Genomic DNA, 20,458 nt, shown 5'->3' with positions numbered 1-20,458 from the left:
ATATGCACTGTGTTTCCATTGAGTGGAACGGTTCAGTTTGGTATAGAACGGTAAATATTTTTGTGGGTAGTTTACATATAAGTTTATACTCGACGAGATGTAAATGTACGTGTTGTCATTGTAAATGTGTTAGAAATAAAACAATCCATCAATAACCATCTAACATATTTTTTGCATTCCATTAGGAATAGTATTAAAATAAGCAGCCTCAGCCCCGTTCCATTTTTTGGCACCCTTTGGTACCAGAGTAAAAAGGTACGATGGGTGCGATGTTGTCGCTGTTGTCGTCCCACCAGCACAATGCTACGCTACGTGTCTCGCTGACGCGTCTATCAGGCACAGCCCACACCCCACCTACCAAGTGAAGGTACTACTCTCAGTCCACACACAAGCCTGACCCAGGGATTTCCATTCCAAACTGAATCGTACCATGATGGAAACACAGCAGAATGAATGCCAGTAGCCAATAGTCTGTCAAAACTGTGACTAATTCTCTTGGGAGTGATAAATAAATACCAGTAAATACAGTAATTCACTGTAAACAAGTGACGTACCCACTAGTCGAGCCTGAGTGGATCCAAACACAGTGAGAGGAGTGTCCATGTCATAGTCTCTCTGCCCGCCCCACAGTGGCAAACTGGGAGGCATGTTCAGATTGGAGCGAACATATCTACCTGCCAAACAGCAAAAAACACGCATTAGCTAAAGGTAGGAATTTTTGTTTTCTCATAATCTGCATTCAGTCCAATGTGAGAAACACCGGAGTGAACACGAACAGAGGGCATCACAGTGGGTGTTTCACCTTTACTGTCTGAGCAGAGGGTGAGCCAGTGTTTGCCAAAAACCACATCCATCCTCTCTCCGTGCCGGCAGACGAAAAGTGAGCGCTTGGACTGCCGTGGGTGACCGCCGCTGATCCGCAGGACCTGCTGGGAAATAAAAACTCTTTTTTTAAATATATTCAATATTTTAAATGATGTGAGTTTCAAACAAAGACTACCTGCATTGGATGACAAATGAGACTGAGGCCGGGTGTGTCTCCAGGACTAGTGCTATCAGGGCGTCGGCTGTCCAGCAGTCCATCTAACATCCCTCGCTCCTTACTGCTCTTGTCACTGGGCCCACAGCTGAAGAAGGAATGGGAGCTGTGGTGGACAAGCAGAGGTAAGAGGACAAAAGTTTCCTTTTATTTATGCTATATTTCATATTCTGAATACATTAGAGCTAATTCATGGATTCATATATTATGAATGAATTACTAAATTAATTGCCAACTATTTTGATCATCGATGAATCAGTTTGAGAGGTTTTATTATTAAACAATTAAAACAAGCTCCCTATGTTTTCACCTCCTTAAATGTGAATATTTTCTGGTTCCTTTGCACCATTTAACAAAGAAATCATTTAAACTGATTCACTTTGGTTTGTGGACAAAACAAGATGTGGGAAACACGGAAACACAGAAACACAAGTTTTTTGACATTTCAACCAAACAACTATTTGATTAATCGACAAAATAATCATCAGATTAATCTATAATGAAAATAATCATTAGTTGCAGCCCAGGTATACTGTACATACTGTATATACTGTACTGTACTGTAAAACAGCCGTGTTGTGCAAAATAATAATGAAAAACGGAATTTTTTGAACGAATGTGATGAAGAATGTGTTTTAAATTCTGTTTTAAAAATTCCAGTCTTGGAAAAAAATCAGGCACATTTAATATTCCACAAATTCAGACAGTCAAAAATGTTCCTTTGTGGTGTGGTGCATATACATCCATGCTGCAGTGGGATCTCTATTCATCCATAAAGAAATGCTTTTCTGAACATCGGTGTCCACAAATAACTGGCATGAAACCTCAAGGGAGCATGAATCTGATCAGCAGATTTCATTTCTTATGTTTACTTATTAACAAAGTCACAAATCTGCTCACCCATGGAAGATCCAAGTGTCGGACTCATCGGCCAGGCTGACATAGTTCTCAGGCAGCAGTCCAGAAAGCCCTGTGGCCAGCGAGGCTCCGTACACCCAACCTTCACTGGTCCCACTCTGGTCCACTGGTGACATGAAGACAAAATCCCCAGGAACCAGCTCCAGCTCATCCTCATTCTGAGGCATGTAGGGATACATCACCTTCAGGGTCTGCAAACGAGACACGGAGAGGAGTTGACGTTAAGAACACAGTCACATCGATACGCTTCAGTGCTGGCTGTATGAAGAGCAGCTACCTCATGGTTAGCAAAACGAATGTCCCGGGAGAACAAGACAGCCAACCAATCACAGCCCAGCTTGACTTCGATGCCCTTGGCCAGTTTCTCCAGTGATGGGAGGTGATCGCTGGGAAAGTTGTAGGCCAGAGTTACATGGAGCTGCTTCTTATGAGGCTCAACATGGACTTCTGAATGAGACAGGAGGTGGAGAGAGATGAGAGGTGAGATCATTCATGTCTGCTTTTAAAACCTTTTTACAGCACATTTTTGCAGAAATGTGAGTAAAAAGGCACAATGCATAGTGAAGGGAGAATCAAGTGCAAATGAAATATTAAGACTTAAAATTCAAAATGTATTGATCCCACACCGAGGACATTCACTTGTTACAGGTGACAGATAGCACCCATAAAATAAAATAAAGATTATAAAACGTAAGAGACATATTACACACATGTATAATGCTTTTTTTAATTTTAATTTAGAATACGTTTATTGTTCCAAATGCTGTGTTAAATCAAATCAAACATTACACCAATAAAATGACCAACTATATTGATAAAATAGGATGAAACAAGTTGCTTCAAATGACTTTAAACACTATGAGTTAAAAGAATACTTAGGTAAGGTTGTAATATCGTATAATAATAATAATAATCTTATAAATCCAATCCTATCATTTTGTATAGTTATAATTCATAAGGTCCTGATTCTAAGAAAGAATCAATGATTTATTTTCCCCACACAGAATATTATGACTCACAGTTGGATGACTAATGGCTCCAGCATGAAACCCTCTGTTAAAGAAACACTACCTAACTGTTGCTGGACGTGCTGTCACTGTAGATAATTCCACCCTCACCATCTGCACATCTGCCTCTGATGACACATCATTAATCGGTTTTAAACCATGACGCTCACGTATTAAAGAGGATTCATTCTAACTCTGACGCCTCCAATCTGATTTGGCCTGAAATACCATTTGGCTGTCAGTCTGATGATGTGCTTGTGTTACAGAGACAGAGAAAGTGGGCGATCTATTAACCCAACATCACGACCAGCCACACCAGAACAAAAGAGGTTTCACCACATGTAACGTGACATACTCTTAACACATCACACAGGAGGAAAGACATGCAGCTAACATCTTAAATGCATTGTGGGTATATTGTGTATCCTTCCTACCTGCCTTCCCAGCAGCCTCTGTGGCAAAGTCGGCTGCAAACTGCTTGAGGACGTCGGCCACCTGTTCTTCCACAAAAAGGCCGATGAAGTTGGAGGATGTGTAGAGCTCTAGGGGCAGTGGGCTGGGGAAGCGACCTCGCCACTGCTGTACACTGGCCTGGAGGGCTTCACACAGGGCTTCTACTTTGTGGTCTGCACACTGTGTAGAGAAGTTTGTTAACATCACATCCTGATAACCATCAAAAAACATGTCTGGATTAAAAAAAAAAAAAAAAAGTGAAAAATATGGGCCTCGTTCACACGACCACACATGCTGTAGTACATATGTTAGGCCTATATGTGGCACTGTAACGCTGCCACAGAAATACAGCTAGATACAGCTAAAGCTAGTGGGATTAAGACAGGTGGTGCTATGACATTGTTGTTTTCCCAAAGTTGTGTATTGGTTGTATACATGAAAACACGAGAGTGGTGTTTTGAGATGTTTGAAATCAATCTTTGGACAAAAAAAGCATTTTTGAGCACCCAAAATGTTGTTTCTGTGTACATCATGATGCAAGAGAACTCATTCTCTTGTGTACAGGCTGCTGGTGTCTGCAGTGCAGCCCTCACACTACAGTAAGAAACATGACCAATGGCTTTGCTCAGACAGAATGATTTGCTAGTGCTTGTCCTGTCTACCTGTGCTATTCATTATGATAATTATTATAATAATAATAAAGTCTTTTCTGGAACAGGGAGTGTGTTGAGTTTCATCAACAGGAAATTAAAGCACTCATGTTTTGGGATCACAGGCGCATGGACCGATGCACTAATTCCATACATGACAGTTGACTCAAGGACAATGGCTTCATCTCTGAAATATACCAACCTTAATTACATTTTATTGTGTTCATTTTTCGACTTTCTTTCTGATGACCACCAAAGGGACATGTATGCAGCGCATTGAAGTAGAACAGCCAATAAGGGCACCCTCTCTCTCTCTATCTCTCTCTCTGAACTGCAGAGCAGTGAACAGTTTTTTCCAATTTGCTTACATGTTGTATTTATGAAAGTTGAGATCATTAACCTCACATCGTGGGGAAAATAGCATCACGTATTTGACTTTTTTCAGAGAGTGGTGAGTGGTTTGATTTCCACCTCTGTTGCTGTGGTTGCTGTGAGAGTTTTGTGAATGACAAATTCAGATTGAAGCTGTCTCAGTCAATAGTGAGTCAAGCCACCTCGAACACTCGGCCTTCACTCACAATACTTCACTTGACATTCCTCTTAACTCACCATGAAGAACTGGCAGAGAGTGATGTGGGGAAAAATGTTGTGGGCTTTGTTTTTGCCACAAGTGACCCGGCTCTGCTGCCAGAAGTGGGAGAGCTGGTTCTGAAGTGGTCCACTGGGTCGTAGGTAGAGGACAAACTCCCTTGGCAGGGGGTCGTCCAGGAACGGGTCGTCCACATGGGAAAACAGCCTGGGGGAGCGATGGAGATGATTGGAATACAGGGAAAGCAAATGACGTAGGCCTCTATTTTCAGTTTAATATACATTTCATTCAAATTATATTTACCATAACAGCTGGTGCCGCCAAGGCCTTCAGCTCATTTACAACTGCGTCACTTTCTGTTTTAAGCAGAAATTCCTGCTGTTTGACTTGTTTGTTTGCTGGTAACGTTTCCCTCGTCAACAGCAGTGAGAGCAGAGATTCTGAATGAATCATCTCTTTGGCTCTACTATCATTTCAGGGGACTTAGTGCTGCAAAATAACTTTGCATACTGTGTGTGTTTGGATGAAGCCAAAAACAGGCTTTATTTATTTCTCCACTGCTTTGTGTGCCAAGGTACTGTGTTGGGCCTTTTTACATTTTAATTGGTCAATTGTTATTTGTGTTGATGGATAATAATGCACTTTGAGAGTGAGCACTTTGTTGTGAAGTGAGACCTTTCAAATATTACATGGAGCCCAGATGTAATAACCACATGCACACAAGTTCAGAAATAAAGTGAAATGGACTGAATGAATTTCTGTATCCCCATGTTCACATGAAAACAATATTATATATAGAAATGATTAGATCCTCGTCTCTAATGATCAGAGTCGTGATTTCAGGTTCGTGAGGACTTTCAGATTTCAAAGCCTGGCACTTCTCGCTGGTGTAATTCATTAATAACAAAACATAATAATAATAATGAGAAACATTTACTGAAACATTTACTCAAGTATTGCTAATGATTTACAGTACTTGTATGAGAAGCTACACCATGTGCAGGGTATGTGGGTATTCTTTTCAAACCTCGATACAGCAGAGGGCAGTATAACATACATGCTTGTGTGTGTGTAAAGTGTACTGTATGTGACCGTGCTGCATACACATTTGTTGTCTAAACTCACCAGTCACATGCTGCTTGCACACTCCGACCTCCTGTTGATACCACAGCTTTGAGCCTAAAAAACAGCAACACAGAGAGGAACAGAAATCAAACGATGGTATCAACAACTCCGAGAACGTTCCCCCACAAAAGACTCACCCACTTAAACAGTTGTAGGCGAGTAAAAGGAGAACTGTTCAGGTTCCACATCACCTATGTGGAAACTCTGACTACATAAACAGTTAGAGATGCAAGGGAGGGCCTAAAAGGAAGAGAATAAAATATAAAAAAGGTCTGAAGTTGACTGGAGCTACTGGAATAAGAACATTTAATTCTTTACATTATGTTCTGCTTTGACTAGCTGAGATTAGCTTATATTTTTGCTGTAGAGTGCTTTTGGCAGTCATTATGAAAAACATAAAGAGCTTTTTTAGGAACTGGTTCTGCATGTTGGTTCTGCACGTTGGCTCTGCACGTTGATGTATTTGTTTTTGATTCATTTACATGAATCAATCAAAAGATTATGAGAAACCTTAAAAATCATGTCGACTACTATCAGATTGTTCAGCCATAAATTGACTTTCTAACCAGCTGCAAATACAGCACATAGATACAGTCCATACAAAAGTCAAACTACAAAAACTTCAATCATACTGTACATAAGCAATGAACGGAGCATTCTGGTTTTAAAAGTGAAGCCTAAGAAGTAGGACAGAAGCAGCAGTTATCAGCCTGGTTTCAAAAGTAACTCAGTTTGAATGGAAGTTAATGGAAAAAATAGCTTCATAGTAAGTAAAGTAAACATATTCCTGAGGAGATTATGGTCTCAAACTCTAGTTTAAGCTCTTCTTCAGAGCACATAATGCCACATTTCTGACTTATGTTCTCATTTAGTGGCCGTTTAAAACCTGACATGTGGCACAGCACCCCCCATGACCCTCTGATGGAGGATAAAGCGGTAGATAATGGATGAATGGATGGATGGATATTGCAGGTCAACTCATACATTTCTAAGGAGCTGCAACTGAAAGACTACATTCATTTCCTGAGCCTCATTTTACACAAAGGTACACCCCTGAGTCAGTTTTGAATTGCCCCCTGTGGACAAGGCTCTGGGAATGTAATTTGAAATTAAACCCAGGTGAAGCCACTAAAAAGAAAAATGCTGATTAACACCATTCCTAATTATCAGTGGTTGGTCTGTCCTGGGGTGGGTTTTTTTCTCTCCTGCATCACCGGTGCTTGAATTGTGCCATCACAGATAAAGTAGAAACAAAAGTAGTCGTAGGAAGAAAAAGAGCAGCTTTATATGACTCTACAGGTTAGGGAATGATTAGTTCCTTCCCTCTTAGAATAATTATGCACACAGTCGTACCTTTATTGTCACAATTCAACTAGTCTGTCTAGTTCCAGGCTTTAAACTCTAAAGCGTCATCGAAGAAACTCAATAGCATTAAATGACCTTTCTTTGAGGAAGTACATTTTACTTCCTGAACCAGAGTGACTCTGAAAGTAGGTGGTCAGTGTAGGCAGCACTCTATATGGATTACAGGTCAGAGGAGATAACAGTTCCTCTTGTGTGCCTACAGAGCAGCATTGAAGATGACATACGTATGTTTAACTCAAAGAGGAAGTTATAACAAGTGTGAAAGAGTGACTCATTTATCCAACTCAAATTATTCAAACTGAACGTTATGATTCAAATCAACATGTTCACTTTCTCCTGATTTCACAAAACCACAAAAGGCTATTAATGGGAAAGACATCTCAATTTTCTTTGTCCCATGACAATTACAAACGTAATATATTAAGACGGATGAAGACCAGTTTCTAAGGAAGAAGCAAGGTAGACAAATAAAATCTATTCACGTCTGAACTTCCTTACCACAGCAAAACCTGGAGGCTTGGCTGATAAGGAGGTAATGGACGAGCACATCAGATTTTTATATGCGAGCCACAGAATCTAATTATCCACTGCTGTGAAGATAAGAAGTGTACATGCTAATGTGGTTTTCTCTCCAGGGTGCAAGCAGCTCCCTGAGTAGTGTGTGTGTGTGTGTGTGTGTGTGTGTTCGTGGGCAAACGTGAATTAATAAACATGCAGACTTGATGAGCTGGATAACATGACATGAAAAGGCTTAATTTGACATACTTGGATTAAAAACTTTGAAATGTGTATTTTATAGCATTTAGCATAAAAGGCCAAATACATACAGGGTTTTCACAAGATTTAATCAACAGCCAAGAATTACTATACCGATAAATTAAAGCGAGACTGGCTGCTTGCAGTTCACTGTGAAGTTGTTACTCAACTTTGGCTGCTATTTCACTGATGAATTAAGTTTTGCTGTAGTCTCAGAGACAGTTGCACATCCATGTTCTACTGCTTCATCCTCCACATGAGGGTCATAGGGGGATGGAGCCAATGGTGGCGTACAACATGTACAGGTCACTGGTCCATTCACTCTCAGTCTCACAATTTAGAGTGTACAATTAGCATAATGTGTATGTATTTGGACTGTGGGAGGAAGTACGTGGAGGGATCAAAACCTGCTAGTCATCGCACCGCCGTGGGGCCGACAGCCAGTTGTTTCATAGCTAATTAAAGTCACTTTCAAAGAGGATTAAAAAAACACCAACATCCACTAATATCTGGCTGTGGTCTTCAGAGTGAAAATGTGAAAGCGGAACAACAGATGGGAGAAAAGTTTTGCTTTCTTTTTTTAATTGTATGAGCAATGTTTGCACCTTATAAACCTTGTGTATTTGTACATGAAGGACTCACAGACTCCTGAATTCTGTAAAAACAATCACTAGCCCTCTCAAAAACTTCTTGACCAGAGAAGAAAAAGATGCCTCTGCAGTGGAGACACCTGAAAGCAGAGGGGAGTTTGAGGGACGAATACACCACTGAATAATATTCTCCTGGACAGGGAAGCAAAACAAAAAGCTGCAGCCACAGATGGTGAACACCCTCTCTGTCCCTGTCATTCACATTGGCGGTGGTTTAAGGTAGAAAATGTTTTTACAGTGCTTTATTGTCTCCTCCATTACTCATCATGTCATCATTCTCTGCTGCTGGTTTACTTTGCCTTTCCATCTCCACCTGTTGCTGACACATGAAAAATAATCAAACAGGTTCAGTGTTTCTAAAAATAGCAGCAGGACAGTTTTGTGTGTCCATGTGTATGAACGCAGCGTAGCTAAGCACAGCTTCTTATTTCCGTGTCTCAGAATCTGTGGCAACTACTCTCATACAGAGCAGGGAACATGCTTAACTTGGAATGTGGAATGTGAAGATTGATTCGACTGGTTGTATTCACTCAAACGTGAATCACCATCTTGGTGGCTTATCTTGTTCTTAAAAACCTGCAAACATGCACTCATTTCCATTCTTAAAAAGAAATGACATTTTCTTATTAATATAGTGTGTAGAAAAAGGACATAAAAAGTGTCCAAATCAGTCATTAGAATGTTAGAATGCATCACAATTCCAACGATATATAGTTTTGGCGTCCAGGCACCGACTTAATCACTCCCCACAGAAATGCATACAGGTGGATGCTGGGCTTAAAGCACGAGCAGCATCACCAGCACAGGGTAGCAGTGGCAGTGGCAGGCAGAGGGAGAGGTTTCACAGCTTAAATACCCCGCCAGTCTGAGAGGGGGGAATGTGAGGTGTGTCTAATCCATATTACAGGCACTTCACGTTGACTGCCTGCTCGCATCATTTGTCCAAATTAATTTAATAATACGCTCTAGCTGAAGTTTTGTCAGTGTGTTCTCCTCACACACACACACACACAAATGTTGCTGTCATGTCCTGGGGTCCTCAGCGAAAAGATCAGCTGTTCATCAGCTGATCTTGTCTGTCCAATAGCACAGCAACACATCTCTGTGAGCTTGTTCCTCTCTTCCTGCTTTAGTCCATTCATGCTGCTGTAACGCACGCCCTCCACCTCCTCACCACTTCACAGTACCATCAGTCTTCATCCTCCAAATCATCAACCACCATCAGTGTCTGGACTCACAGGACACATTTAGCTGCTGCTGCTGCTGCTCAGACCAGATGCCCTCTCAACATCTCCCTGCCGAGTCCAAGTGCTAAAGACATAATCAGCACAATTCATTTTCTACAGTCTGTAATAAATCATTATTATTCATTCACGGGTCTGACTGAAGTGTGCTTTACAGCATTAGACATGGGGAATGATTGTATGAAAGCAGAAGGTGCATGGTGAATATACAATATTCATTCTTCTCTGGTTGGAACATGCAGCAGTATGATTCAGACCTTCATGGAACACAACATTCCAAACCACAAAGCATCCCACTGAGACTGATAATCTCTTTTTTTACGGGAGGTATCACACACAAAAAAGTCACAGACATAGAGAGACAAAAAAATTCAGAAAGAATTCTACTCAATGAATCATTGAACAAAAACATTCTTCTTTCATTCTCACTTAAAGGGTATTCAGTGATATAAAACCACTCTAAAACCAAGTCTAAAGATCACATAAATAATAAGACATAACAGGTAAGCTAAAGGAAAAGAAGAAACATTAAAAGCACGAGTAAATATGTTGTATGTGGTTGTTCTAAAAATACAGTACTGTGCAAATGTTTTAGGCAGAACTCTGTAAAGTAAGTAGACTTTCACAAATATCACCTTTTTTAAAATTTCTTTCAATTGACAAAACACAATATATTCTTACAGGTCGACTTGCACAAAGTCAGGGATTATGTAGGATTATAGTTAGGTGTATGACTAAATCATTCTAACAGGTCAAACAGGTGCTGATGATCATCATTTTCATCGTGCTTAGTTTGAAACACAGTCATTAAGTGAATCAGACACAGCTGTGTAGGAGGCTTAAAAAGTGGGTGTGGAACAGCCAGACTCAGACAAGGTGAGGTTGTGAAAGACAGTTTCATGTCACATACAATATGTACTTTATAGATACTTTATATTTGGGAATACCTTTTTTACTTTACAGCACATTTATCCACTTGCACAGTTCTGTATATGTTTTTACTCCGCTTCAGTTCAACATTCAAAACGTGACATTACCACATATCACATGAAGGACCAGTGTGTAGAATTTAGTGGCATCTACAGGTGAAGTTGTATATTGCAACTAATTGAATCCCATGACAGACAAGGTGTCTTTTCATTTTCAGGTGATCAAATACGTCTAATTCCATTGCTTCAAAGTGCAATTTTGATTTGAACACAATTAATTGTTCAGCCCTGCCACAAATGATAAAAAAACGTGACCAAACAAATATAGATCAGGCAAAAGACCTGGCCCTCCTTTTGTTTTTTTAAGTCAGAGAGAGGAACAGGTTTGCATGCACATAGAGACCACATGCAAAGCATTTCTAACCAGGCCAAAAATAAACCCACCCAGACTTTTTCATGCGAGGCAATCATTTTTTTCACTATACAGCAGTTCTGACCACAGCAGAGACATCAGAGTCAGCTCACTGTAGTGTGGCTGCTAGACGGCTGCTTCGGTTTTCACGAAGCTAAGCTGCTGTGTCCCGCAGGTGCAGACCTACATACCACTGTCTACAACGTAAGTGAGAGAATCAGGGAGACAATCAGAGACAGAGAGAGAGAGACAGAGAGAGAGAGAGAGAAGTGGTAGATGATGGAGGATGTTTTTAGGACCACTTCAACACACACACACACACACACACACGCACACACACACAGGGTGCAAAGCAGTATTCTCGTTAGAATACTGCTTTGACTTTCCTTCATTAAGTAAGCCAGTTGTTGGTTATTAACCAGTTAATAACCAACACTAACTAACCCACACTTCAGGGTCATGTTTCATACCAGAAATCCTGACCTTTCAGTCTCTGTCTGTCAGGTCATAAGTGGAAGCACAGTTATGGTGGACGGACTGACTGGTTCCCTGTTTGTCATGACAAAACAGGAGCTCTGAAGAAAAACAACACAAGCTGTGTCAGCAGTGACTATAAATGTAAACCATGGACATTACATATGAGTGGTGGGGAAAAACACACAATTCTTGGATGCATCAAAACTCTCTCTTGAATGCTAATTAATCAATGCAGGTAAAATCAATCACTGGAAATTAAGCAAAACGATCCCAGCAGGGATTTCAGCTCTTAGTTGTTTCAGCTGTCAGCTGAGCGGCCAACCAATACTTTTACCGTGCCGATGTATCCAAATTGGATAATCCAAATTTGTCGTACTTTTAGTTAAACGGTGATGTATTTCCCAAATAATTAATATATTATTGTTTTAGTTCAAAGGTTATTTATTTTATTATAAAGACCATATTTATTGTTTTAAAATATTATTATTTAACATATCTTAATTTGAACATTGCTGTTTTATATTATATTGTGTCTATTTTGTACCGTTTGTGTTGCTCTGATTTTCAAAAATAAATCAGAAAAAAAAAACACTTGAGTAATCTTTTCACTGCATACTTTTTTACTCTTACTTAAGTAATTATTTTCATGAGTACTTTTACTTCTCCTTGAGTAACTATTACCTTCTTAAAGTAACAGTACTTTTCCTTGAGTCATTTTTTTGGCTACTCTACCCACCTCTGCCCAGTGTGTGGAAGCTTCTCCAGCAAAATGCTGCTGAATCAGAGTTTGCTCGTGCCTCTGTCCTGTTCTATTGTGTCTGAGGAAGTTTACACCCTCAGCCAAACTCAGGAAACACACATGAAAATATGAACAATAAATTGTTCATTTAACACTTACACTTACAATACTGGGGCGAAATACTGTAGTTTTACACTGTCATACAGTAGCATACATGTTTACGTCCATGCCCAGGATGTCATCTTCTTACCCTAGAACAATTTTTCTCCTAGCACAAGCCTTTTAGCACGATCAAATGGACATTCTGCCATCATCTGTCACTGTGTATGCTGCATGTGTTGCTGTGTGAAAGTCAGTGGAAATCTTGACATAGCAACAGTAACTAAAAGGTCAAGGCAAAACTTGGTCAGGGCTGACTCAGTCTTCAGGCACCTGAAAGATTTTGGGCAAAACACAAAAAAAATCTCCTTTACAGATGGATGGAGACAGAAAATAAACATGTAATAAGTAGAATAATAGTCCTATTGTAAACATGTATTTGCATTAATCCCTAAACGTGACCCTGCCCTCTTAAGAAAAATCACATTTTTGAACGATACTATTAAAAAGAATAAATAATAAAGAATAATAAATACAATAAATAAATAAATACAGTGTAGGAATGAGTCAAAGTGATGGAATTGGTGAGTAAAATGTAGTTGCAGTAAAAAATTAAATGCACAATTTTTTTCCATGGGCTGCGCATAATTCACAGCAACAGACGGAGAAAATGACCTTTCACACAGTTTCAATGTCTATATCTGCCAAATATGTCGTAAACACACACTCTGTACCTGTTTCAAAGTAAAAACTCTCCAGCTTATAAAGCAGCAGCAGACACAACAGTCGTCATGTACGACACATGCATCCAGTGTGGCCCAGGTTTACATTGTACGAGCACATTCTCTTGTCTTGAATACAAGAGATAGGAGCTTTTTGTGAATCATTTTTCTACACATTATTACACACACCACACATCAGGAGCAGCAGAGCAATGAGAGGCAACAGAGCCAAGGTCGCTGATGTTGCTGACAAACATATTTCAGAATGAAGGTTGAGTTAGAAAGTTAGGAAATGGACATAAAATTAAGTAAAGTCACTTAAAGCAATGCTATGTTTCCATCATTGGCACGGTTTGGTACAGTACAGTACAGTACAGTATAGTACAGTTTAGAATGGGAAAGTTCTGGGTCAAGTTTGAATTTCAACTGAGAAGCAGAAAATGGGCTGTGCCTGATGGCCGCATTAGCAAGTTACGTACTGTGACATCGTCTGATGCCCCAAGGGAAGGATGCCAAAGAAAGGAACGGTTATGGCTGGTTATTTTGGTACGATTCCTAATGCTAACACAAAAAATATGTGCTCTAGTGATTTGTTTTTTTTATTATTATTGTTAATGTTATTCTGCCTGTGTTTGGTATTTGTGAACAGAAACCTTCTAACATTATTTCAACAAGTTTACAAGCATCAAGGAAGCCACAGAAACCAACATGTTATAAATGTTAAATGACGTGGAGGAAGAAGGTTAATAGCTGAGCGTAATACTGTAATGCTTAAAGGCGACAAAGACCGGAAGCTCCAATTAACGCTGCGTTTGTGTGTGTATCTGCGTCATTACCTCGTTTATGAAACCCTGAAGTTTCAGAACAAACAGTTCAGCCACTGCTGAGAAAATAGTGTTGTATTGTTGTCCTGGGCTCTGCCAAGCGGATCTGCACTTCCCGAAGCTGATGATGTCATCAGAAATCCTCAACACTCCTCTCACCACCGTAGCTCCTCCTGGTGCGGGCACTACTCCGGGCACATCCGGTTGCGTAAATTCAACCGCAGAAGAAGAACTAGTCTCGTTGTAGCTGCTGAGCATATCGGTTGAGAACATGTCTTCGAAAAAAAGATCAGTTTGCTCTGTTCTGGGTTGTAGTAAACAAGGACAGACGCTCCACAAGCTCCCCACCAATGAGCAAACAAAAGCTCAGTGGATATTGTTCATTTCTGATGGGAATGTGCCTGCTACATTTCCCAAAATTCTCCATGTATGTGGCAACCACTTCACGGAGGATTGTTACACAAACTTCGCGCAATACAAAGCAGGGCACAGCACCACACTTCGCCTCAAAGAAGGAGCAGTACCTACAATACATGCTGGATTACCTGCAGCACAAGTAAGTATTTCAAACAGTAATACTGTCTTTGTGTGCTCGTTCTGCCGTTTAGCATTAGCGATAGCCGGCTACATGCTAAGCTACACGCGTTCGCTCGTGTTTCAATTGCGTGTATGGGTATGGTAAACACGGCTGTATTGTGGGTGACTAACCGGGGAGCACAGAGCTAAGCAGGCTTATCGCTGTAGAAGTTTGGGACCGTGTTCGCTCGTTTCAATTGCGTGTATGCGTCTCTCCATGCCGGTAAACACGGCTGTATTGTGGGTGACTAACCGGGGATCACAGAGCTAAGCAGGCTAATCGCTGTAGAAGTTTGGGACCGTGTTCGCTCGTTTCAATTGCGTGTATGCGTCTCTCCATGCCGGTAAACACGGCTGTATTGTGGGTGACTAACCGGGGAGCACAGAGCTAAGCAGGCTAATCGCTGTAGAAGTTTGGGACCGTGTTCGCTCGTTTCAGTTGCGTGTATGCGTCTCTCCATGCCGATAAACACGGCTGTATTTTGGGTGACTAACCGGGGAGCACAGAGCTAAGCAGGCTAATCGCTGTAGAAGTTTGGGACCGTGTTCGCTCGTTTCAGTTGCGTGTATGCGTCTCTCCATGCCGATAAACACGGCTGTATTTTGGGTGACTAACCGGGGAGCACAGAGCTAAGCAGGCTAATCGCTGTAGAAGTTTGGGACCGTGTTCGCTCGTTTCAATTGCGTGCATGTGTCTCTCTCACTTGTAAACACAACCTTATTCTGGCGGTGTTGGAAACGTGTGTTTATGTTAAAGTAGGGAACAAGTTATAGTCGAATTGGGGCAGATTCAGGAAAGTTAATGAAGTAGAAAGCCAGTCTTTTGAGCATGATCTGTATTATTGTTTTAACCTTTACTATTTTCCATACCAGGATCGTTTTATCCACACGGGCACACAAACAGAAGCTCCAAGTGTGAGAACATGTGCCACTCAACTGTCAATTGGGACCTTGAAAGCACACGTGCACAGCCAAAGTAAGTAGAATTGAAATTTCATAAGAACCAAATTATTGAAGAGCATGAAATGTTCACACATTGTATCTACTCCATAGGGACCCAGACACCAGTGTTGTCACATGAGACTGCTGGCACACAAACCACACTACCGGAGTACATGTTTTCATCCACACCTATAAAGGTGCCAGGGTTTGGACCACAAAAAAGAGCACGTGTTGAGTCAGAGGAGGAAGAGGGATTCACCTCACCAGAGTCACAAGTCGACCCAAATGACCCAACCTTTACTCCTGGCGGATCCCTAACAACACATGATTCAACAATGTTGTAAGTACGGACTTCAAGTTCACTAGGCATGTCACTTCAGATCAAAGAAGTGAGGCTAAATGCTTTTTGTCTTGTTACATTTGTAGGACGGAAAGTGCTGTATACATGGATAAAAAATACATTGTATTTGAGTCCTGCCTGAGGGAGCTTTTTGACACATGTCCAGTGTGCAAGAGAAATTGCGAAGTGCAGCAGCAACAGAAGGGCACGTATGTTGCATTTCATCAAACGTGTCCAAAATGCAACTACTCCAGGAAGTGGCAAAGTCAGCCCATGATTAAGAACACCCCAGTTGGCAATGTACAGTTATCTGCTGCTACATATTTCACTTGTGCATCCTTCATCCAGCTGGAAAAGGTATTACTATTAATGTTTTGTCGTCCAAATCATATGACACTTTCGACCAATAAACAATTACTAAACACTGTTTGTATTATTGTTATGTTAGCTATGCCGCGCCTTGCAGCTCCAGATTTCTCATTATGACACCTTCCGGAAACATGCAAGGAAATACCTGGAACCTGCAATCGTCCACAAGTGGAAGAGTGACCAGCAGGTCCTTTTCTCCACATTGAAACCGGGGGGGGGGGGAAAGTTCAAGTTGCAGGAGACATGCGTGCAGATTCTCCAGGTAATGAAAAAAATCAGACCATCATCAAAATCATAAATACCACTTGTAAACATAAAAAAAATATCAATCACTAGTTTTTTTTCAAGAAATGAATTCAGATTGTTCTGTTTACTTCAGGGCACTCTGCAAAATTTGGGAGCTATTCCTTGATGCACATGGACAGCAACAAAATTTTGGACCTGCAGCTAGTTCAGGTGTGTAGGATTCTCGTGACATTTTACTTTGAAGAAAGATATGTTTTTAATTTGTTGCTTCTACTTTGTGTTTGCAATTCTCTCAACAGAGCAATGAAGTGGGTGGTAGCTACCACATGGAAAAGGAGGGACTACGACGAAGTCTGTACTACAGTGCAACGTCCTCAACATCGGGCCCAGAGAAGGTGGCAAAGTGGACATCATAACCGTTGGAACTAAAAATCAAAACAAGACTGTCTCATTGATTGGAATCTTTATATTACATAGGTTGTACCTTGCATCCATGCATCACAACGAAAATTCCAGCCGTGAGCAGGCAACAACAGCTTTAGGCCAAGCTGTCTACAGAGTGTCGTATTCGAAGGCCGAGAAGGGAGAACCCACAGCAAAGCCGGTCAAAACAGACCCCACGTACAGTAAGTCACTAAAATGTTTTATTTACATTGAATAACATGTTTTACAAATACTGACAAACTTTTTTTGGCTTTTTTTTCTTTCTTATTAACTTAAATTAACACCTAACACAACAAATAACACATTTAAATTTAAATAGCTGAAAATGTAATGACACAGTAAAGAAATTACTGTCTGAATGTAATGTCATGGTTCTCTGTTACATTTTAAAGACTATGTGGCTGAATTGATGAGGCTGGTGTTCGAGGAGGTGATGGAGGACCCAGAGTCTTTCGCTGAGGACATGAGGAAGATCGCCATCCCAGAGACCCTGTCGGCCCAGTATGACAGACCCTCAAAGGAGGAAGTCATTGCCTCACACGTGACCCGCTTCAGTCAAGGGGTGGGCGGAAGCCAACATATTGTCTAGCCAGATCAGGAAACTCCTGGCGTTTCCGGCACACGACACACGACGGGATGACAACTCGTACACGTCGTCCCAAATATCCCCAGCACCAGCTGACAAAGCTGCGATATGCTAAATGCCGGTAGCGACTGGAAAGTGGATAGAAATGTAAAAAAAATTAAATGCTGCTCTTGCACTGTGCACATTTTGTGTAAAAAGTTTTTATTAAACAATTCTTTTATCACTTATGTGTGTTATGATTTAAATATGCCTCTTATTTGTATGTTACATACATACTCGTGTATTGTTCTTCCCCGCAAAGGCCCATAGTCTGCCCGGTAGATGTTGTTCATGTTCTGCAGTGTGTATGGGTTCAAACAGTTAGGCTCCAGGCCTGGATGGTAGATCATGCATGTTGGTGTGTCCGGAAGTTCATTCATTCTTCGGATAACCTAAAAAGGGGCAGAGCAATACTGTTACAGTAATGGCATAGAGTAATTAGGTGAAAATAGCTGGATCACTCAAAAAAGTGATGGATTATTACTGTAAAAAGGTTGGTACAATCATAGTTACAGACAGGATTAAAGAAAATGGAGCTACATTATAGGGCACTGGCCTAATTACAGGATTGAAAATAGTTAAATTTGTACTACATTGCTTTATAAAAAATAAATCTAAACTAACATTTACTAATCCATTATTTTACAACACTTAGTTATTGCTTATGGGCAAAATAATACCATAAGTGTTTCTCTACAGCAGACGTTCTCCCCTTCTGTGGGCATCGTCATGCAGTTCCCACAAGTGCACCTTCCAGAGATACAGTATTGTGTATGAAAAGTACAGTAACACATTTCATAGATTCAAGAGTTCTATTCATCAGTTACTCATATTACGTACAGGGGAACAAAACTACTTTCATTACAGTCCCACCAGATATCTACACAAAATGTTAAAATGAGCGTTTCACCAAACAGCAAGTGATAAAATCTAAATAGAAAACAAAAAGACATGTACAGGTATTGCTGTAGCTTATACTTAGAAAAAATGGTGGGGGGAAGGGCGGGTTATCAAGCCTCAACCAGTGTCTCCCTACAATTAACCACATACAGTATTGGGAATATACACAGAGAAAACATTACCATTCTGAGGCGTCCTGCAGCAGTCTTTGTTGTGGAGGTGTTTCACTTGCGACAGTATCTTCTGTCTCTGGGTCAGACTCCGGGTCAAATGTGTAAGGGATTACGGCGCGGGGTCGTGACACAGCCATTTAACAATGTTTTGATAATGACGAGCAGAGCATCAATCGTGCCAGAGGGAGAGCTGCGTATCTGATTTATTTGATTTCTGGCTCTAATAACAAAAAAGCAATTAAGACTGTCAATGTTTGGTCTTCCTTTTCTTTTTTTAATAACTCATCAGCTACCCTGGCAAAGTTTTATTTCTCCTGTTTTTGCTCTGTTTGTTCACTAATGTAATATGTTTATTTCTTCACTTTTGTAATGTAACCGTATTTCAATAAAGTTGTTTAAAAAAAAAAAAAAAAAAAAAAAGAGCTGCGTATCTGAGAGCTGACGTTCTAAACACGTCACTTCCAGGTACCTGGCCAATCACAGGAAAGGGGGAAAGCTCTCGTTGGCTGGCCAATCACAACACAGTCCACGTTCTGGGGGGGGTGGTTTTGGTCTGAAACAGCGCGGCTGACGAGAGCGTCAGTGAGGAGATATTTTGATCGGCTCGTTTGCAGCGATTACAAGGTTTTGAACCATGAAAACAAGTTAATATATGTAAGTAGACCTCCATAACTAACATATATGTGTGATACAAGCATTCTATGTCGCCTTTAAGTGTTTCTCAGGGTTTCTGATGCTCAGTGAACAGATGAGTCATCACTGGGTACATGTGGCTGGCACAATGGGCTCATAGCTGGTGAAAACCAAACACTGCCTTGTCTTCCACTGTGAGACCAGTGCAGGTAGCAGCAGCAGCAGCAGTGGCTCCATTTACAGAGGCTGTAACAAGGCCAATGTGACTTTTAATCACTGTGTGAAAGAATCCTGATGTGATGTGATGTCTTTGTGTGTTCACAGACTAGGACTGAAACAACACAGCATCATGAGGAAAGATAACCAATCCAAAACAAACCAGAAACCCTACATTAGGGAGGCTGAAGAACAGGAAGTGCACAGTTTTTGAATTTAAATGAGGCCTTACTTCAGCACACAGGGATTTGTTGTAATGACTTCCCTTAATAAATAGAATACAAGGTGTTGACCTTGTTTCAGTAGAAATGTTGCACAGAATCAAGAAGCGATGTTTTCACAGCAGATGTGAATGAATTCACTCCAAATCCGAATGTCAGATATGATTTTCAAATCAGATCAGTCCTGGATCAAACCTGAATCCCATATATGGTCATGTGACACAAGTACAAATGGCCATTTTGGAAACCAATCTGGCTTTTTGCTTGTCGGGAAGTGTGGAAAGTCAAACAGTGATGGAGGAGAGTGGACTTTGCTTTCAAATAACGATGAATGTGAACTGTCTAATCTCTGTATTGAGTCAGAATTGAATGGACATTGGAAAATATGGCTGTTAATGACAGCACAAATCGATATCAAACTAAAATCTTATTAAATCGGGATCTTTAGGAAATCAGTAGCCATACTCAACCCTTATACTTCACTTGGTATATACAGTACACCAAAATAAGATAAACAACTGTCTATAATTGCAGTTCTATGTCCACGTTGCCTTTGAATAATTCAAATTTTCTCAGAAAGAGGTTTTTACAGTGAACCGATCTTGTTTCATCACATTGAAACACAAGAAGATAAAGCCCTGAAAAACCACTGTGTCCTTTAGCTTCCCACAACTGTGGGTTTTTGCTTCATACAGCAAAACCTGAGCGAGGTCAAACATGTCGATTAGAGGCTGGTGTGGACTCAAAGAGAATACTATTTCACACTACAATGAGT

The 20,458-nt window shown here is 40.7% G+C and overlaps 3 protein-coding genes across 6 annotated transcripts in view; 1 reads left to right on the top strand and 2 right to left on the bottom strand.

Moving 5' to 3' along the window:
• The window catches only part of ubash3bb (ubiquitin associated and SH3 domain containing Bb), a 54,689-nt gene that overhangs the window by 9,317 nt on the left and 24,914 nt on the right, over positions 1-20,458 (bottom strand). Inside the window, exons 2-9 of one of the 2 annotated variants that reach the window (XM_058633521.1) lie at positions 5,782-5,835; positions 4,677-4,863; positions 3,399-3,597; positions 2,235-2,404; positions 1,940-2,148; positions 1,001-1,145; positions 803-929; positions 555-674 (exon numbers count right to left, since the gene is read on the bottom strand). In XM_058633521.1, the coding sequence (XP_058489504.1) occupies positions 555-674; positions 803-929; positions 1,001-1,145; positions 1,940-2,148; positions 2,235-2,404; positions 3,399-3,597; positions 4,677-4,863; positions 5,782-5,835 (1,211 nt within the window). The remainder of the gene's footprint in view (positions 1-554; positions 675-802; positions 930-1,000; positions 1,146-1,939; positions 2,149-2,234; positions 2,405-3,398; positions 3,598-4,676; positions 4,864-5,781; positions 5,836-20,458) is intronic. The other variant, XM_058633522.1, reaches the window with a different exon arrangement.
• LOC131462374 (uncharacterized) lies at positions 13,975-17,681 on the top strand. Its single transcript, XM_058633524.1, has 9 exons — positions 13,975-14,554; positions 15,448-15,550; positions 15,628-15,856; positions 15,943-16,213; positions 16,305-16,487; positions 16,605-16,681; positions 16,771-16,866; positions 16,949-17,097; positions 17,308-17,681. The coding sequence occupies exons 1-6, from the start codon at positions 14,270-14,272 to the stop codon at positions 16,635-16,637; spliced, it is 1,104 nt and encodes a 367-aa protein (XP_058489507.1). The 5' UTR covers positions 13,975-14,269; the 3' UTR covers positions 16,638-16,681; positions 16,771-16,866; positions 16,949-17,097; positions 17,308-17,681.
• Positions 17,103-19,322, bottom strand: LOC131462375 (P2X purinoceptor 7-like). Of its 3 annotated transcripts, none has more exons than XM_058633527.1 (4): positions 18,623-19,322; positions 18,221-18,290; positions 17,774-17,932; positions 17,103-17,629 (listed from the first exon to the last, which is right to left on the bottom strand). In XM_058633527.1, exons 1-4 carry the CDS (start codon positions 18,748-18,750, stop codon positions 17,510-17,512), a joined length of 477 nt encoding a protein of 158 aa, XP_058489510.1. In that variant the 5' UTR covers positions 18,751-19,322; the 3' UTR covers positions 17,103-17,509. The 3 variants fall into 3 exon arrangements, 2 of the variants coding, with proteins under 2 accessions (XP_058489510.1, XP_058489509.1); XM_058633526.1 differs by having other exon boundaries at positions 17,778-17,932; positions 18,623-19,321; XR_009240873.1 differs by lacking the exons at positions 17,103-17,629; positions 18,221-18,290 and having other exon boundaries at positions 17,716-17,932.

Source organism: Solea solea, chromosome 7 (genome assembly GCF_958295425.1).
Source record: "Solea solea chromosome 7, fSolSol10.1, whole genome shotgun sequence".
NCBI classification, from domain to species: domain Eukaryota; kingdom Metazoa; phylum Chordata; class Actinopteri; order Pleuronectiformes; family Soleidae; genus Solea; species Solea solea.
The sequence above is the reverse complement of the archived record's forward strand: the minus strand, read 5'-3'. Positions and strand labels throughout refer to the sequence as shown.